The 20,772-nt window shown below is 36.8% G+C and overlaps 4 protein-coding genes across 4 annotated transcripts; 2 read left to right on the top strand and 2 right to left on the bottom strand.

Moving 5' to 3' along the window:
- The first annotated feature begins 286 nt into the window (after positions 1-286).
- Positions 287-9,441, top strand: LOC126376040 (histone-lysine N-methyltransferase PR-Set7). Its single transcript, XM_050023200.1, has 6 exons — positions 287-619; positions 1,559-1,661; positions 2,033-2,450; positions 2,964-3,154; positions 5,045-5,257; positions 5,656-9,441. Exons 1-5 carry the CDS (start codon positions 610-612, stop codon positions 5,250-5,252), a joined length of 930 nt encoding a protein of 309 aa, XP_049879157.1. The 5' UTR covers positions 287-609; the 3' UTR covers positions 5,253-5,257; positions 5,656-9,441.
- Positions 9,442-9,567: 126 nt separating this feature from the next.
- On the bottom strand, positions 9,568-18,125 carry LOC126375994 (ATP-dependent RNA helicase Ddx1). The gene is made up of 13 exons (XM_050023134.1): positions 17,585-18,125; positions 17,101-17,218; positions 16,746-16,912; positions 16,326-16,457; positions 15,844-16,033; positions 15,425-15,612; positions 15,015-15,139; positions 14,764-14,901; positions 14,346-14,560; positions 11,647-11,762; positions 10,898-11,005; positions 10,205-10,339; positions 9,568-9,736 (listed from the first exon to the last, which is right to left on the bottom strand). Exons 1-13 carry the CDS (start codon positions 18,032-18,034, stop codon positions 9,632-9,634), a joined length of 2,187 nt encoding a protein of 728 aa, XP_049879091.1. The 5' UTR covers positions 18,035-18,125; the 3' UTR covers positions 9,568-9,631.
- A 150-nt stretch (positions 18,126-18,275) lies between these two features.
- On the top strand, positions 18,276-19,031 carry LOC126376069 (ATP synthase subunit C lysine N-methyltransferase). Its single transcript, XM_050023236.1, has one exon. It carries the CDS (start codon positions 18,369-18,371, stop codon positions 18,960-18,962), a length of 594 nt encoding a protein of 197 aa, XP_049879193.1. The 5' UTR covers positions 18,276-18,368; the 3' UTR covers positions 18,963-19,031.
- Positions 18,972-20,651, bottom strand: LOC126376050 (probable 18S rRNA (guanine-N(7))-methyltransferase). Its single transcript, XM_050023215.1, has 6 exons — positions 20,494-20,651; positions 20,374-20,411; positions 20,121-20,299; positions 19,786-19,979; positions 19,350-19,539; positions 18,972-19,237 (listed from the first exon to the last, which is right to left on the bottom strand). The coding sequence occupies exons 1-6, from the start codon at positions 20,530-20,532 to the stop codon at positions 19,047-19,049; spliced, it is 831 nt and encodes a 276-aa protein (XP_049879172.1). The 5' UTR covers positions 20,533-20,651; the 3' UTR covers positions 18,972-19,046.
- Between the last annotated feature and the right edge of the window lie 121 nt (positions 20,652-20,772).

Here is a 20,772-nt window from a genome sequence, read left to right on the forward strand (position 1 = left end):
ACAGGCCCTGTCATAGACAATACACACACGTGGCGTGTTTTAGTAGTTACTACATAAACTCCATCTTTAATTATACCTACATCTATCAAGAAACGATCTTACGAAACTATTCAAGTAGAAGTGGTGGTGTAATACATGTATAAAAGTATATTTAATGTTCAATTTGTACCAAAAAAATGGACTCCGGTATATTTTTGTCTATGGCTGAAAACTTTAAAATGATTGGTTTAAATGTTCTATTTAGACCAATCACACAAAAGATCACTGAATTGTAAAAAAAGAAAAACAAGCGTCCATTTTCTGAAGTTTATTCATCTTGGCACTTTTCATAGAAATGCTTCAGCTAATTGTCTAAAATAATAAATGTAGTGAGTGATATCGGAATCGTGAAACTATATAGGACATTAATCTCAGTGCAATGAAGTTAAATTCGTGACATAGTCGGGATGAATCACATGATATTTCCTACAAACCTAATATGACAAGGTCTATTACAAAACATTGGTAACTCGAGTCGCTGGTCAATCTGGTTTTGTTTGTGTCAGGTTAGACCACTTCTTCGATGGTGTCCTGTGTTTATATTTCAGTGATTATCAAGTTCAAGTGGAAATGGTTCGAGGTTAGTATATTCTATTTACATAACTACACATGAATATGTCACGATTTTCATGATACGCCGAAGCTCTCCTTTGTTCGCGGTAATTCGCGGTACACCATAAGTTCTCGAAAATGGAGGGAACGTCTAACTTATCTGCTTAGTGCAAATATTATCACGGGTATTCTTCTGGTTAAATCAATTTGTTATAACATAAATTAAACAAGTGGCTATCATTGATCTCCCTGCTATTACCTTGAAAAATATAAAATAACCTATAAATAACATATACCTACATAGGGGAAATACTATGACGTAAATTCTTACAGGTGCCTTTTCCTACTAATTACTTCTAGTTTGTAATTTGCAATCATGTGAATTAATATTAATGGTTGTGGTTATTTATCTATTGCATTTATAAAATCATAATCTCTGAAATGGAATTTATTATTTATACATTGAATGATTTCTTCTCAGTACTTATGTGAATGTCTTAACTGAGTGAGCAATGGTCATGCAAAATATCTATGAGTACACTATGAAGTAGGACAAATATAGCTTCTGCATTAAAAAATGCTAGCACTAAAACTTCATGGTCTAGTAGCCAGTTCTACCATGCTTGAATGAGTGAATCTTATTTGTAAAATACTTTTTTATGTATCAAGTATCAACTATACTTATTTAGCACTATGTGATTTTTTTAAGCAAAGTATACTTATAATGTATTTTTTAAGTGTCTGATAACAAAACTACTATCCAGAATTTATCTAGTAGATAGGCTATCACACAGTTTGGCACAACAATGGCACAGCCTGAGTAAAATTATAAATTGCTGCAATAACCTAAAATTCCTGTGGGTTTAATAAAATTTTATCAGCATAGTAGAGTTCTAGTTACAATAATTGTTCTATTGTTATTTTGTATTTCTTTCAAACAAATTCTATGAAATGGGTCTGGTTTCAGCCAATAGTTTGATGGCAGGCCAAGAGGGCGTGAAGACCCCACACCGCATTGAACTGTGTGAGGACCAGCCTGTCCGACCCACACGTAACTATAGGAAGCGCAGGTAACTGACGCTTACATACTGCTCTACAAAAGTTTTTCATTCAATGTCATGTCATATCTTCATCAATTCATTATTCTATTCTATTTAATTATAATTTAACCATGCATAACACATTTCTCGTTTACATAGTGACATATAAATTATATGTAACATATTTATATTCTTATCAGAAATATCTTTAAAACCCACTTTTTTTACTTCCACTTTTAGAACTTATATGACTTTTTATATGAATTCATACACAAGTATTACTTAGACTACATAACTATAAAAGTTCAGCTAATGTACACAAATTACTGATAACTAAGTAGGTCATAACTTTATCACACTAGATAAATGACTTTCCAGCATAATTTTATTTATTATTGTAGGATCATAGCTGCTGCAGAGCCAAAGACAGAGAATGCTGTGAAGGTTGAACCCCCTGCGAAGGTAGCATTGAGGTCTAAACCATTGAAGTCTAGTAACGGGCTCACAAACATGACGAATGGGCATACACTCCGCTCGCGAGCGGCAAGGGCCGCCGCACGCGCCGCAGAGAGTCACAAGCTCACAGAATACTTCAAAGAAGAGCTGAAAAGCCCTAAAATCGAGCCACCACCCTCACCCCCGCCAATGGAAAAGACTGTCAAAGTAGAAGCTAAAGTTGCGAACGGAAATACTAATCACAAACTTACGGAATATTTCCCAGTAAGACGTAGTGTTAGGAAGACTTCTAAATGTGTAATGGCAGAGAAGATGAGAGATTTAGAGAGGGCTGTCAGAGAGCAGAGGGAGGATGGATTACAGGTAAGATGACACTTATCATTAGAAAATTTGTAACTCAAAACTATGTTTTTGTCCAGAATTCTATTTGCTTCTAATGTTCTTATGTCAATGTTGCAAGTAATTAGAACAATAAAAAAAATGTTTAGCCTAATGATATTGGAGAGTGAGGCCCAAGACTCTTAATGACTTTGTTCTAAAATCATAGGATTCACAGCACCTTGTACACATTTCTCAAGCATATGGCAGCTTTCACACAAATGCCACCTTTTAATAATTCACAGACCTGACACTCTAGACTTGTCATCGAAAGGTCGGCTAGGACCCCGACCGACTGGCGTTAAGGTCAAGAAACTAGTATAAATCATTTTTAGGGAATTATGTTGCTTCCTATTTGACTGATTGTACTCATATTGTGTAACCTCATACATAAATCCTACTCAACTATATGCCATTATCCCCTCTTATCAAACAGACTGAGGGGTTATGTTGCATATGATAGACCTTTAAAAATACTAACTATATTTTTTTTACCAGGTGGCATATTTCGACGGTAAAGGCCGTGGCGTCATAGCGACACGACCGTTCGGACGCGGCCAGTTCGTGGTGGAGTACTCAGGGGAGCTGGTAGGCGTGGCGGAGGCTCGAGAGCGGGAACACAAATACGCACAGGACCCCAACGCCGGCTGCTACATGTACTACTTCAGGCTGCAGGACCAACAGTATTGGTGAGGACACAGTTTGACACTTTTGATATACCATACTACTAAAGAATGATAGAAAGAAAGAAAATATGATTAAAGATTAAATACAAAAAATATGGTCACTTGGCCATTAGATTGAGAGGAATCGAAGCTATCAAAGTGGACAAGCATTGATGTATAGGTAGGTACCTATGTTACTTTAGGGATGGAGTGTCTGCATTTATTAATTGCTACGAGTCGTCATAGCAACGACCGGCGCGCTTGCCGATGGAGTGAAAGCATTTCTATAGGAATCATACTAAACTTCAAATCATATACAGAGTGGCCTAGAAGTCCCCGTTAATAATGAAAAATTAGATAAGAGGGATTCATTGGCTACCAGAAACACCTCTATGTATGTTCAGCGATTATTTACGATTTTCTACCTTACTTCAGATATAATTATTTTTGTCGCTATTTCTTCCTTAATAATTCTTTAATTTGACTTCACATGTATCCCTAAGGAAGTGGAGTACTAGTTAAAAAATTTAAACAGCCAAATCAGAGATAAAAAAAGATATTGGATGAGAATTTGACCAAAATTTGAAAAAAACTTCGCCGAAGAATAACATAAACACATGAGGTTGTCATGGACCCTGAAAGTACTTCAAAAAACTGTTCCATTTAATAGGCTTTTAGAAAAATCCTAAAAATATAATATAACAATTGTCCATTTATTTGCAAATCGCAAAATAAATCATTCTCATCTTATATGTACAAACTTTTTTACATAATATTGATACTAATAATCAACTTCAAACAAGAAAGACGCGACCATGCGAATCAAACATCAATAAACCAAAGCACAATAACCTGTACATATTATAATGTGCGATAAGATAACAATAGTCTGTGAACTTTACTAAATGTAAACGATCGAATTGTAACTGCGTATCTTCATATGATTTGATGTGGAAATCTGAGTCCTTTTAAAATAAGAGCATATATACATCTGCGCAAGTTCCATCGTTGCTTTCTTGCCTGACCAAGTTGAAGAGGCAAAGTAAACAGCCCATATAGACATTAAATCATCATAGGGTCAAAATGATGACCTCCTTTTTTGAAGTTGGTTAAAATATGTTCCAAGTATTCCGAATATACAGGGTGTTCGTGACATCGTAACAAATACTGAGGGGGATGATTTAGACCATGATTCTGAGTTAATATCAAGTGGAAATATCCGTCGCAAAAGTATAGAAGTTTCAAAGTTTTCGTTACGATGTCACTAACACCCTGTATGTAAGAGCTTGAAACAAACAATCACAATAATATAACGTTCATTGTTTATCTCCACCATTATAGACGGCGATACGGCTCACCACTTATCACGTCGGTCTAACAGAAATCTCATACTTTGTTCATCTTGCAATGGATGTAACTCCGACTACCCCAATTGGGAAACAGTCGTTAGCGTTTATGTTTGTTTATCTCATAATTGTTTTGGAATGCGAAATACGAAAGCTGAAGTATGTCACGTAATAATTTGGCCTTGTACTGGACTTTATCATTTTGCTAAACAAGCATTCTTACGCAGTTACGCTTTATTATTATAGATAAGAATGTTTTTGAACCTAATTATGTTACTGTCTAAATACTTCTACAGAGTTACAGAGGTATGTTTAGGATAAAAAATTCAAACAAGGATGCTACAATCCGCATCTTTACCTCACGCATTGCTTCACAGGTAATTTAAAAGGACTATGCCAACATGTGCTAGATTTTTCAATATCCTTTGAAGCGAAGTTCTCGAAATACATTTAAAATGTTAGAGTTACATATAATTGTCTGATTGCATATAGACTTGTGGCCTTTTGCACCCCAATAGGGCTTATGAGTTACGACTACTACTAACATGATTAATTTCTTCGTTCACAGTATCGACGCCACAGCAGAGTCGGGTCGTCTCGGTCGTCTGGTGAACCACTCTCGCAATGGCAACCTGCTGACCAAAGCCCTCTGGGTAGATGGGCCGCGGCTGGTACTGCTGGCCGCACACGACATCCAGCCCGGCGAAGAGCTGACGTACGACTACGGGGATCGCTCCAAAGAGTCGCTGCGGCATCACCCCTGGTTGGCGCTCTGACTTGGGTAAGTAGGCTGTACAAATGTGTCTTATATATATCTTCAAAGATGCAGAGCTCATCAAAAAAGGGTGAGAACCAGCGAAGCGGAGGGGAGAGGAGGCAATGTCTGGAACAACGACCAATCGCCGCGTGCGAGAGAGAGAAAACGCTTTGGTGCTCTCGTCCTCGCGATGATTCTTGCACATCTTCGTCTGTCTCGTCTCCTCTCCGCTTCAGTGGAACCTATCCTAAGACACGGTGAGAGCATCTTTGATGGATTTGACACGGAACTTGTGTTTTCTTAAATAAAATAATAGTTTTATTATTATAAAAAATTACGTACGGTTTCGTTTCTTACAATCTTAAATCAATTTGTAGATTTTAAACCGACACAAAATTGAAATGGCTCTATTTTGTTCACAGGCATGACTCCTGAAATCTCAATTGGACTAAGCATTATTTATTAATTTAGCTTATTTTAGTTGGTATGAAGTTTGTTTGTTATCAAAGTTCCGTTTCAAGTTTGGACGTATTGTACTGTATTGTTAAGTAGTGAGACAAGTGGCCTAATACTGGTTTTGGTATGTGAACAGGGTGGAATGTTCATTAAAAACTGCCTTATGCCACTCGTAGTAAAGACGAGAGTGTTCGCCGTGAGTGACGACAATGATATTATTTAGTAGTTCTCGGATTGAGGGTTTTGACATGCATCAGTTATCTGTGGCGGTGTTACAGAAAGGTTAATGGTGAGATGTATGTTTCCTAAAGTGATGGTATACGCGAGATGACGCTTTTGATACGAGATATTAGTATTATCTTTGTGTATCAGTATTTCCCATATTTAACATGGCAAATGGTAATGTTGTACAAGTGCTGTGAGGGAAAATGCCTTTTATAATGACATCAAATTAGCTTGTTTAAAAGCTGTTTGTTGAGACTAATGTATGAGACGAATAAGCCAGAGACCCTGGAAGTGTGTGGCCACTTTGTATGTTGAGAGGTTCTAACATGTAATAATAAAATATTCATTAGCATTATGCTGACTTATGAGATGCTACTAAATGTGGGGCAACGTAAAATGGCTGATATCAAACAGTGGTGACTCCACACATCCAAAAGTTTGGCTACAAATAAAGTAAGTTCACGACACTAACTCGAATAGTTTTATGATTTATCATTAGGGTGGCCCTTATTTCAAAGAAAAATAATGTTATTCTTTAATTTCAATGTGATTAATACTTATACCACAAGAAACTATGGTTGAATTTTAAGAATACTCTTGTTGTTCTTTAGTATATATCCTCCATTAAAGCATACAACTACATAATCAGCTTCACATTTCGATATTTATTCAATAACAAATATTAAATGATGTTTAAGTAGGAAAGTTTTAAAGCAATCCAGAGCTCTAATCATCTACCTAGCACGATGGAGATCAGCAGGTTTCCTAAATGTTTAATATAAAATCCTAAATCTTATCCAAAAATGATTTAAATCATTTAGAGATTTGTAATCGAATATAATTAAGTGCCTCGGTAATAATTCAAGTCACCATAAGGACCACCCTAATATCTAGTTTTATTTTTAACGACAAACGAACACAGAAAGACTCGAGGTTGTAATAAGTTGCTCAGTGCAATAATGACATGGGTTTTGTAATTTTATAGTTCTAAAATTCAACTTATACTCTCAGTAACATATTATTGTGTAATAGTGCCGTAATACCAACATTGCCCACCGATATCGGATCCAAATTCGGACAAATATCCACGCGTTCATCAAACCTATCCCAACCATCAATCATTATCATCTAGGGCAAATCGCATAGCGAAATGTTCAGTAGTTAATGCGCGGCATCCGTAGGTTGCAATATCTAAGAGCTGTCAAGCTTAGCGCAATTTTTCTACAAGCCTTTGAGCAATTAATAACATTTATTTAAAAACTCTCTTATAAGTACCCTACATTATTTCTAGTACTTTCTACATACACAAATTATAAAAATCATAAGTTTACGCTTATAAATATGGGTATACTTGGATTAAAATAAATGAATATCCAAAGGGTTGGAAAATGTGCCTAATAAAATTTGGCATTTCTCCAAAATATAGTAAAAATTATAAATGAAAAACAAACTTTGAACTGTAAGTCCTCATGGACTTGGAATAGTGATTAAAAGCGTATGTGTGATAGACTGCATCCCTAGTGTACAAGAGTTGACAAGTTAACAGAAAATGCGCTGACTTTGCTAACAAATACTCGAACTAAATAATAAATGGAGATTGGGCCAAACTCTGTTTTCTCACGTGCTTTCGGTAATTTGTCAATTCATGTGGAAGATAAAGTAATTCTCGTATGCGTTCCCGGGTTTATACTAGACTAATAACATTACAATATTCCCTATACTATTCTTATGAAAAGCTAATATGTCGAGCCACTCTTCGTTTTCCATTTCTTTGGGAACGTATCTTGACATTTATCGGCATAGACGATTTTATATGTAAGAAAATTTTATACTTATAAATCATAGCATAATTTAAAGTAAGACAAACAGCTGGTGGGGTAGCCGTGTTCACCAAGTAATTATTAATTTATTATTGACGTTGTTAACTTATAATAATTATTAATAAATAAAAGGTTTGCCAATCGTTGAAACAAAATATTGAAACAATATAATTTTTCAAGTTCTCAATATTTCCACCGTGTGTTCCCTCCAATGCATATTACAAGTGAAAAATGTGATTAATGACTGCCATCTTCTCCTGTGTGGGTTGTGAGGTCAATGATGGACCTCACCAACGACTGCCATAAAATAGTGCAGATGAAAATAATATTCTTTTTAAAATTAACGACTGACAAACCTTGAGTAGTGATGTTATTGTACCGATCGTGCACTTGGTTTTTAACTTTCTACTTAATATAAAATAGGTTGGTGTTGCTGGTTTTATAGCTTGGTTTGGTATCATGACTAATATGTTTCACTATTTTATATCAATCTGTTCAATATATATATATATATATATATTTGCCTTTTCTCTACTAGATAGACTAATTATTTTATAGGTATTACATTCTTAGGTTTTTTCTCTAATAAATCTATGAACCCAGCAATATCAGGGCGCTATAAATAGTATTGCTTACTGTAGTTCCTACTCCATTAAATAAAGTTATAACGCCTTCGCCCAATTCACATTATTCCAGTCCAGCGATTGAATCCAATGCTGGAATGTTACTGGAATAGGCGGGACTTTAGTGAAAGATGTTACTCCTCGAATGGCTTATTTTCAGTATATTGGTCACTGATAGAACAGACGTAACTCTGAGCACCGATCTTATAATAAACTACGGAAAACGTAGATATTTTTTGCAAAATGAAATGATCAGGATATTGCAGGGTTCATGAAAGACTTGAAATATTTACAAAATAAAAGATGTTTCGATTGGTGACCAAAGAATTATTGAGCTTGAAACTGCCGTTGTCCGAACATAAGTCGGTGCTCATGCCTATGAATTTCTGTCCCTAAATGATGAACTTATACTAATGAATTATTTCATAAACGTCCTTGCAATAAGCTAGAATGTTAGATATTAATATATTGTGCATTTGTTTAATGAAATTTTACTGAAATTTAATTAACTGATGTTTTATTGCAATGGGCCAATATAAGTTTGTTTATTGCTTATTATTGTTAAATATTCCCTAGGATAAGCCACTATTTATAATTAAAGATAATATAGTACCTAAAACATAAGTCTGGGGAGTTTATACTGCAGGAAGAGGGACTAAAATGTTGTAAATTGTACCGACTATATTGAGTTCCTTCGTTTTAGACATCAATCATCACTCAGACTACAAATTTTACATAAACATATTTTTGTAATGAATGAAATATTAAATGATATTGTTTATTAAAAGAAATACCAGGAGCGGAAGCTGGAATTTAATTTACTTTAATTTCAAATAATAAACTAATAATTATTTCGTGAAGTATATTGTATGTAGTATTTGCTTCAACTCCTGGTCACTAGACAGAATGGGAATTGCAGTCGAACGGATAAACATAATAATTGTAACAGTATTTACGGCTATTTTCCTACATAGCAGTGTCATGAGACTTAATAATTTATTTTGTAACTCGGGCCGCCATGCACTGCCCTAATAATAATCAGTAGTGATTGAGAATCGAGTGAAATTAAAATAATGAACTTTGACTTTTGCTTTTCCTTTGAACTACTTTAAGTAAACAACTTTAGGACATGGACTAATCACATTGAATTTGGCTGATATGATAATCAACTAACGAAGCATGAAGGGCATAATCACAACAACTTTATCAGTCTGTTTCCAGCATATATTTATTGAGGGTATAAATAAACTTATCAAATACATAGTGTTGTATGTTTATGCAATGGTGACATTATGGTGCATTTTGAGATAGTATAGTTGCGCTTGTGATTCCAGTTCCTGTAGTGATCGCACCACTGGCGCCATTTGACTCACGTGGTCCTGAGAACGAAAGCAAAAGGTAATTAATGCAGGTTGCAGGCAGCAACCTTAGCTAAGCTAGTTTGACCTCGGCTGTCCAGAGTTGTGTGCAGACAGCTAATCTAACGTAGCTCGCAATTTGCAACCAGCATATCAGATTACGTATTGAAACAGAAGACACACGAAAATACATAATATGTCCAAAGTAAAACAGTAATTTATATTCTCAATATAGCTAAAAGACAAAGGACCTAAAATAACTCAATATGGGGTATCGAGACTATCATGTTGAGTTGTATAAGTTGTCAAACTTTTTGTCTGTTCCCTATAACAGAATGGTCTTTGATTTGACGATCAGTGAATACGACACTACGTTATGTTCGCAACTAGAAATCATGAGAGATTGCTCTATTTGGTTCAAAAAAGGAATTATGTTTTGAGTAATCTCTTTACCCAGCGAAAAGTCAAGTCAGTATAAAGATCACATACCTGGTACCCAGAGCCGGTTTGCTTCCTCTTCTGACCGTACACTACCTTCCCGTCAAACTCGTTGGAGGGCACTTTCAGGTCGGGTTCTACCTGCTGGATGGTTATGTTCAGATGATCTTCGATGTCTGCTAGATACTGCAATAGACCAAAAGTTTAGCATTAACCTCGTAACTTCGAGATTTCCAGGCACAATAGTAAAACAGTAGGGTTTGAATTTTAAAAGGGCATTCGGTCTTATAACTTTACATAACATACTTACTTACTACTTTACATGAGAGAAGCGTGTCAGGATCGAAGCAAATGGAATTCTATAGTCTCTGTTTACCCCGGTGGGAAATAGGCATGAGTTAGGGGAGTCAGTGGTACATCCATCGCAAGATGAACTAAGTACCCACACCTCACCGGGCTGCTAGACCAACGTGATAAGTGGCGAGGTGTATTTCCTTTTAATAGTTGAGCTGTGTTATAGCGCTAAAAATAAATGAATAAATAACTCATTGATGCAAGTTCGGTACTGGGGTTCAAACCGGCGCTCCCTGTTTGGACCACAGTGACTACATATTACAGTGCGAAATTAACACGACAAAACTTGAGTTTGAAAAGAACAAAAGCCGAAATCGATATGAAACGCAAGATCTTCAAGCAAAAACGCAAGGTCTTTACTAAGTTGTCAGAGTAATGTTGTGGCGTTACCTGCGGTTCATTATACCACATGCAGCATCCTTTGGGCCTGTCGTCGATGAGATTCGTATTCCAACAGTTGCGGCCTCGGGAAGAGCACCATTCACCGTGGTACCACACCTGGAATACCACATGTCATTTACTATCCCCAGGAAAAATTCTACAACATGGACAAACCTTAACACAGAAACTTTGCAATGCCGTTGTTTATTATAAGGTGAAAGTAGACAGGGGATTAGATTGTTGAAAGCGAAGTTTAGGATAAGGGATAAAAAATAAAACCGACCAAGTGCGCGTCGGTCTCGCGCACGAAGGGTTCCGTACCATTGACTAGGTAAACAACAGTAGGTACACTAATATCGCAAAAATATCGTTTTTTGTATGGTAGCCCCCTTAAATGTACATTTTATTTAAAATTGATTATTAATAAAGTCATCCGGGTGCCATTATTGATATCGAGCAAAAAGGGGCAAAAAATATCGCGTTATTGTATGGGAGCCCCCTTAAGTATTTATTTTTTTTTGTTTTTTTTTTGTTATAGCGGCAACAGAAACATAATTTGTGAAAATTTCAACTCTAGCTAATTGCGGTTCTTGAGATACAGCCTGGTGACAGACAGGCGAAGTCTTAGTAGTAGGGTCCCGTTTTAACCTTTTTGGGTATAGAACAAAAGGACAAAATCGCCATAAATTGCTGATTGAAATCAAATAAGATGAATTTTCATAAGTATAAGAAATGGATAGTTAAATGATTTATACTACCTTCTCAGGAACAGAAGATACGAGACTGATGGCGAGTCCCATGCGCTCAGCACGACCCACACGGCCGATGCGGTGCACGTAGTTGGATTTCTCGTCTGGTAGAGTGACGTTAATCACTGAGAAATAATAAATAAATTTTATAACATTCTTGCCATAGAATAAAGAATACTACGTATAGAACGGTAACTCTTCGCCCCGCACTAATACGTTTCGGGCGCCGACGACCTCACCCCCTCTGGTTACTTTAAGTCTTAGTGTTTCGCTCGCATTTACGTGTTAAGGTGAGTATAGACTATAACATTTTCTGGAGCATTTCTGTGTAATGTAACGTTCTTACGAATGATACAATACAGGCAAAAGCTCAGTTTCCAAAGCATTTCCATGTAATGTAACGTTCCTGCGAATGCTCGGCGTTATGTTACGGGTAAATGCTCACAGCGAGTGTGCATTTACCAACATTTCGTTGTACCTTGCGTTCATTCTTTTTTGAAATGTCGGACCTACAAGCTGCGTGTGCTGCGTTTATCTTGATGAATTATATTAGAAGAAAAAAGAAAAATAGAAATAGAAGATGGTGGCAAATGAACATTTACAATACGTAGTCGGTCCCAAAGTTCTGTCACAGGCACATTATTTTTAAATTTCGAACATGCTTTTAGAAAAATTTTATGGCGTTCCATTTTTGAATGTTTGACAATTATTTTAAAACAAAAAATGATCATTTGCCGTGATTTATTACGATGGAGTGGACCTTGAAAGAAAACCGAATCGCAATTTTAGCGTTGCATCGTTGTGGACACTCGCCGAGTACCATTTTCAAGTTGCTCAAAAATTTGAAAATAACACTTAGGTTTGTGTATCGTACCATAAATAGGTATAATGAAGTCTCAAGTGTTGAGGACAAGAAAAGAACTGGCCGGCCTCGCTCCGCAAGAACACCAGCAGTGATCAAAGCGATAAAGGCGCGCATACGAAGAAATCCTGTCCGAAAACAGAAACTGATGGCTTTGCAGATGGGGGTCAGTAGAAAAACAGTCAAAAAGGTTTTAAACGAAGACCTTAAGTTGCGAGCATACAAGAAAAAGAGTGGACACTTACTTAATGCCCGCCTGAAAGCAATTAGACTCAAAAGATCCCGGTTGTTATTAAAACGGTACGCGAGAAACCGACACCGTGACATACTTTTTACAGACGAAAAAATTTTTGATATAGAAGAAAAGTACAATAAGCAAAACGATAGAGTGTACGCAGAGAACTCTGAAGAAGCAGGAAAAAAAGTTCCGCGGGTTCAACATGGGCATCATCCATCTTCAGTGATGGTCTGGTTAGGTGTCTCTTACTATGGGCCAACGGAGGTTCATTTCTGCGAAAAAGGTGTCAAAACCAGTGCAAAAGTGTACCAAGAGACGGTTTTGAATCGGCTTGTCAAAGATCTGCCCAACACGCTATTTTCAGGACATCATTTCGTTTTCCAGCAGGATTCTGCGCCTGCACACAAAGCCAAAACTACTCAAGCCTGGTTCGACCATCAAAAAATTGACTTTATTAGACACGAAGATTGGCCTTCCTCCAGTCCGGACCTTAATCCTCTGGATTATAAAATTTGGCAGGTCTTAGAGAACAAGGTCTGTGCTAAACCCCACAAAAATTTGGCGAGCCTGAAGTCAGCCATAATTAAAGCCGTCGCTGAAATAGACATGAATATGGTGCGTGCTGCGATAGATGACTGGCCGCGGCGTTTGAGGGAAGTTATTAAAAACAAGGGAGGTCATTTCGAATAATTTTAAGTTATTTTCATTTCTTAATAAATATACTTTAAATTGATATATAAATTTTTATAAATTTATTGGTACTTTTTATTTTATCACTATTTTCATATATGACAGAACTTTGGGACCGACTACGTAGAAGACAAACTCTTGGAGGTGTGCAATTATTGTTAGACTTAAAATCGCGCATCGCCCGCACTCGTGGCTCGACGAAATTTTACACCAATACGCTCGACGAAATGTTACACCAATATGCTCGTTGGTTTGTAACAAAGAGCCCAGCGTGCTCGACGTTTAGTTCGTAAGAGGATGATACACTAGAACATATCACAGAGCGGCTCGTTGTTCTGTTACAAGTAAATGTTGTAGTCTATACTCACCTTTAGACGGCACATGGTAAGAATAAGATTTTTGTGTGGAGTGCCAGAGGTATGCTCAGACATAACGCAGCATATTTTCCTAGATTATACTTTGCGCTTCTGGCACTGTGTTTGTCCCTTTCTACCACGATAATCATTAAATAATAACATACGCGACGCCATTAATAACGCTGTACCCAGTGTTGCCCGAGTAGATAAGTCGATAGACAAAGGGAGAGGGTCACACTCAGATCAGCTGATTTACACTTCGTAAAAAAGATGAGAGATTAAGATCATGCACTTTTGACAAAATAGTGGTTCCATTGTTATATGTACAAAACGGCCATGTTCTTGGAAAACGACTAGCCGTAATGTAATATGGCGGATTAGGGTCAAACCACATTTGTCAGCACCTCATCGCACTTTCTTATACCTCTATCCTTTTCTGTTATTAAGAAACGTCATTTGCTAGAGCGAGAGAGAGCGATCGCACGCAGCAGAATTGACGAAGCCCTTATACGATCCCGTTGCGACATAAACATAACCCTACTAATATTCCTCAGATACTCACTAAAAGGTAGTCCGTTGATATCAATGCCTCGTGCGGCAACGTCAGTGCAGATAAGGAACTTGACATGTCCCTGCTTGAACTTCTCAAGGTTGGCTTGTCGCTCCTTGGGCTTGCGGTCTCCGTGGAGGCAGACGCAGCTGAACTCGCTGCCGAACGACACCAGATACCGCTCCAAGTTGTCGCAGTCCAACTTTGTGCGACAGAAAATTATTGCCCTGTAAAAATAAATGAATGGGTATGCTTTATTAAACTTAACAGTTAAGTAGTCATCCTCATCATACTCGTAATTACAATTTACTTTGGTCTAGTTATTATTTTTTTGATTGAAAATGTTTTAAATTCCAATTTTGGACAAAAAAAATTATACAGCACCAAAGCTTGTACATTCAATATCTACCTAATATAAAGACATTCTCACCTGTCCATTTTGTGTTCCCTGATGGCTCTGATGACGTATTCGCCTTTGAGGATCTTCACGGCTTCAGATAACGTCTCGGGCGTCATATTACCACTGCGAATGTTGTCTTTCGCGTGTACACTGTCTGTTTGTACGTGCCTATTAAAAAATCATCTGTTATACAATTTGTATCTCATAGACTTAGAAGTTTCCACAGAAATATCATTTTGTATTTTTTTGTCAAAGTAACCAGTACTTTATTAGTGACGTACTTGCGCAAAGTCTCCCAAGAGCGGTCCTTTTGAGGGTCAACGATGCACACTACGTGATGTACTGTCTCTGGGACGGCATCCTCGCCTTTAAGGTCCACCCACGTGGGGAAGTGCATTAGTTTTTCCTGGGAATTACAAGTAAATATAGCAATTACTTTGGCAATCAAATTAAAACATTTCTTTCTCATTCCCAGGTGCTTGATGAATCAAGTAGCTCTTAAAACCAATAGTTGGAAATCATGGATCATACATATGAATAACATCATCTTTGTGGCCCTTCATCTATCCATCTTTGAATGTAGGTCTCCTCTCCTCCACTTGTTGTAGCTTTCGTCCTTTTTATGCCATTCCTTAAAAAAATAAGAAAATGGAATCTAACCACTAACATTTAAACCAGTATAACGACTTACCGCCATTTTCTTGACTTCGAACGCATGCAACGTTGCTGAGCAGACGACCATCTGCAAACGACGTCCGTCAGACGTGATCTTCGGGATCTGTCGGTGCAGGCGCTCGATCATCTCGCCGTAGCCCTGCTTCAGTAGACCATCAGCCTCGTCCAGCACGAAGAAACGGCAGTGGGTGAGAGCTAGGTAACCTACAGACGTAACAAAGTATGAGCAATGTTTAAGTATGAGGTTGTGATCTATTCATAATTTGGGACATAGAAATCAGTTGCTTAGCCCGCTTATCTTCTCGCACGCTAGTATATATGTGTACGATTTCTGGACTTACCAAAGACTTGGTGCCATAGAGTAGAAAGAAACTTTACGCATAATTCTGATAAATGATAATCAAAAAGTTATTGATATCAATAGGAAACCTTTACCTCCTTGAATAAGATCTTCCAAACGACCTGGAGTCCCGACAACGATGTCGATGCCGGCATTAAGCTGGTTGATCTGATCCTTCACATTGATGCCTCCTACTACCAACAGTTCGCGGATTTGAGGGTTCTCTAGGTACTTCTTGAACTTGGTGATCTGTTTGAAGGTCTGCTCTGCTAACTCTCGAGAAGGCTACAGATAAATACATTATAAAAAAATAAGTAGGTAACTATTGTCATAAAGTTTACAGATTTTCCAGATTATGTCTGGACTAATGTTGGATAAAGTGTAATGAACTTTGTAACGAAGTTGGTAACAATAACTGTAACAGTCTATGTAAAGTTGCCATAACAAAATAATGTTTTGAGGATAATAACTACTTGCCTTTTGGGTTATAAATGAGGCTAAATATTTACTAAATTCATTCTAGTCTTCACACATAACTACAATTATCTTTAAAACAATACAAATGTATTTTAGTTACCTCAATAATAATAGCTTGTGGAGCATTGTTGACTGGTTTACAGTCTGTTGCAGCACCAGCAGTTACTACATTCTGTTTAACATACTCCTTTGGGGCTTGACAGATGGCAACATAATCCTTTGGCGGTGTGTGCTGTTTTCAAGAAAGTTTCAAATAAATGTATAAATCAATGTGTAGTATAATTTAAATTCAAATCTAGACAGATATATTTTCAAATAAGTAATAAGTAATTCCTAATAAATCAAGTAGACATTTTTTTTTATATATATTTGAAATCAGTATCTTTTTTTTACTATAAGCAGATTTGTTATGAGAAAAGTTTAAATAAAAAGTACTAAAAATATTTCTAAAAGAAGGTAACAAGAGAGAAAAAGCACATATTATGATATAGGTTGTAGAAGCCAAAAAGAGCAGGATTACCTTAAAAGGTGTGGTACCGAAATTGAAGCTCATCTCGGCATTCTTCAGAACCACAGCTGGGAAGTAGCAGTCAGATTTCCGGGAGTGGTCTAATTTGAATGCTACACCAAGGTCTTCACCATTTTTAGCATAACGAATCTCACCAGTGTTCAAGTTTAACATACACCCTATAATGAAAAGCATAAAAGTCAAAACCTGTTCTTATATTACAATTTTTCAAGTTGTTACTGTTATCCTGTAGACTTACTAATTTTAAATGAAAGCCTTTATAATTTTCTGTGTAATTGTTATTTTGGTCTAATATTTTAGTCTATAGGGATCATTAGAATATGTTTTATAAGATTTATTTACTCACCAATGACATCATTTTTACCAAAAGCAGTACCATAATCATCAAACTGTTTAGCATTGGACTTTTTGCCTGTGCCACCAAATCCATAGCCAAATCTGCAGGTTCCTAAGTCTAATTTAGCCTGAAATTTTTTAACAATCACATATGTAAAGTCTAATTTTATTCCAATTCATATTCAGGTAACAAAATATTGAAGATTTCAAAAGATATATGCCACCGAAGTGGCATGTATACGAAGTCGCGGCTAAAGCTCGTATAAAACAGTCTACTTCTTCTTTGCGAGTCGATGGCGATCGAAGCTAAATTTTAAAACAGTAATATTGTGCAATATAGTTGAGCTGTGGAACTAAAATTGCTGATAAAATTGTATTGAATGCAATAAATATAATTTATTATTTAGATTTAGAACATGAATCCTTCTGATTGTTTTTATAAACTATACCTATATTACTAACTTATAATGTAAGACGACTTAAAAAGAACTTACGCTCTGTGTGGACCACCCAACACGACATAACCCTTCATCGGTAACTGTCGCCTCATAGTAATAGGCGCCTTTAGTGTGCACGCCCTTAGTGGCGCGGCAGCCGTGCCACGCCTGCTGGTCCCTGGACTGACATCGCAGCCCATCTGGAGTCACTGCCAACGCATCCGTACGGTCAAAAAAAGACATCGTCCACTCGGACGACGTCTGTTGTATAATTTTACTAGTCTTTCCTTCTTGAATGTCTTTCAGAGTTTCCCATACAATCTGCAGAATAGGCAAACAGAAAGCACCAGTCTTCCCACTGCCGGTTTCAGCTGCCATCAACACGTCTCCTCCACCGAGAATCAGGGGTATAGCCTCAGCTTGAACGTCGGTAGGCAACGTCCAATCCATCTCTTCAATTGCTTTTCCCAATTCGGGAAGCACTCCAAATTCTTCGAAGGCAGTCATTTTCTTAAAAATACTACGAGATTTTCACAAAAATGTAATATACAGCCGGTCTGATCGATAGACAGCAGACATCACAAACTTGACAGTTTGCAGTCAGTGTTGCCATTCATTTTAAATAAAAATCTCATAAAGGCGTCCCACACCAACAAAAACCGGTAGGGATGGGAATTTGAATTTTACCCAAAATACCCCGGGTAGATTGCCCATCTGTTACCTATCCAAACCATACATGATATTTTAAAAATAAACTATCAGCTGTTTCTGTCAATTTAGCTATCAAAAAGTATCCTCATTTATAAATAACCTCGAACTGAAATGAATGTATTAAAAAATCATGGAACTTGAATACCTTCAAACTACGGAGCCGACGAGTACACATAAACTATCGCCCATTGGAAAAGCTTTAATATATACAACAGGCGGCTTAGCAGTCGGAGTTAGCATCATTTGTATTCCTTTCGTGTCTCCTGCCTTCAGAAAGATTTGTTTGCCTTATGTGCCTGCTACTACAGATCAAATACTTGGAGTTACAAAGGCGTTAGCAGGGCGAAGTGGTAGACTGCTAGATGTTGGATCAGGGGATGGAAGAATTGTAATTACAGCTGCTAAACTCGGATTCAAAGCTGAAGGAGTAGAACTGAACCGTTGGTTGGTCTATTACGCAAGAATAGCGTCTCTCTTAGACAATCAATGCCGCGGCTCAAAGTTCTATAGAAAGGATTTGTGGAAATTTGACATGAAACCTTATGAGAACATAGTGATATTTGGAGTGGAACAAATGATGAAACAGTTTGAGAAGAAATTGCTTGAAGAAGCTAACCCAGGCACTGTGGTAGTTGCATGTAGATTCCCTCTTCCAAATATGGTACCTGTGGAAACTCATGGCCATGGTGTTGATACTGTGTGGAAATATGTTGTGAATAGATAATGAACAAAGCATTTTTAAATAATATTCTATTAGATTCTTATAATATAATAATATACAATAAAAGCTTAACCATAAAAGTTTTCTTCAGAACCGTCCACTTCTCTTCCTGCCAGTGTACTTGGTGTCTGGTTTGGTTTCCTTCCCTTGCTTTCTCCTTCTTTCTTTTTTCTCTAGAAGCCAAGCTCTTGTGTTCTTCAGAGGTTTGCCTCTAGCATTTCTTGATGCTTCCCTCTTTGCATATTTCACCTGAAGACTGTCTTCAGCATCATCTGTGCCTGAACAAAGAAATACAAAATGTCCTGTGTATTAAGCTAAAACTAAAAACCTGAGGTTCAAAAATAAAAGGGAATTACAACTTTAGAAGTAAAAGTTTATTTCTAAACTTACCTAAAGCTTTTGGCAATGGTGCAGAACCACCTGTCATGAGCACAAGGAAGAACTTCTTAGCCTTGGCAGAATTAGGGTAATCAATGACCACACCTCCGTAAAAACCTGCCTTCATAGCCTGTTGGGTGAGGAGTTCCAACTGGCTCTCATTCTCTGGGTAAAACTGGAACACAGCTCTTGCTGACCTAGACTGAAAAATAACAAGTTAAGAAATAAAAAAAATAGTTTATATTTAAAAAGTTTACCTAAGAACACATAAACATGAAATGACAAATATTTGATTATAGTTATAGATGATTGTGTTGAGTAGATCAACATTTTTCAATAAATTATGTTTGGTTTGAGTTGTAGATTAGAACTGTAAAAGACATTTTTTAATTTTATTTGCATTAAATTATGGTTTAAAAACATTCAAGCTTTTTTTATAGCAGCTTACCAAACTGGCATATAATGTGCTGAAGAATTTGTACAGCCTCTTCACAGGATGATGTGATTTCTTATCAGCATTAAAGAGCCACTGTATGGCTGACACTGAGACAGCTCCATCAAAACAACCAGCTCTGAATGGAACACCTTCTCCCATATCTGCCAGAACCAGATCACCTTCAGACTCCCGTTCTCTTGCTACATCTAAATGGTAAATACATTTTTTTTTATAGAAAGATTGGGTATTTTAGAAAGAAAAATTTATCAACTTTAATATCATAAATATCCGTTCGGTAAAAGCAAAAGAACATTATTTTAGACTGCAATGGAAATTTAAAAATATACCGAGCATAGCGGGAGCAATATCCATGCCAATCCACATATGGCCATTTTCTTCCAGCACAGCTCCAGACAGACCGGAGCCGCAGCCGATATCCAGCAGCAGACAGGGTTCATCCTCAGGCAGTAACAGTAATTCGATACATCTTTCCGTCATCTGTGCTTGGATGTCTATAATACGAGAACTGAAAACAAATGTAAATTATAATATTTCTCAAAAGATAGGCTTGCACAGTATAAATGAAGTAAATATACGTACTTTTGTGTGTATTTTCTGGCTTCCTCTTCATTATAAAACTGAAAAATAACAAACATCGTTATTTTGGTTCCATGGAAGAAGCATTCTTATAAAACTTTAAAGATTGTATTGAATTCTTACGAGCTCAGGTGGCGCTTGATGCTCTGGTCGTCTGGACATTTTTCCAAATCAATTTATTTCTCTTAGCTGCCTGCCAAAAAATAATATTTTTAAACACGAGATATTATAACCTCAAACCAAAACAAACAGTGACATTTATTTTCTGAAAATTGGCAAGATTGCGTTTATAAATATTTTTTATTGTGTATGGTTTCACTGCTTTGGACACAAATAATTTTGGGTTAACTGGCTGCCATTTGTGTTGCTATAATTAACAAACTTGCAGTCTTTTCTTGCCTG

Source organism: Pectinophora gossypiella, chromosome 20, assembly GCF_024362695.1.
Source record: "Pectinophora gossypiella chromosome 20, ilPecGoss1.1, whole genome shotgun sequence".
NCBI lineage: Eukaryota > Metazoa > Arthropoda > Insecta > Lepidoptera > Gelechiidae > Pectinophora > Pectinophora gossypiella.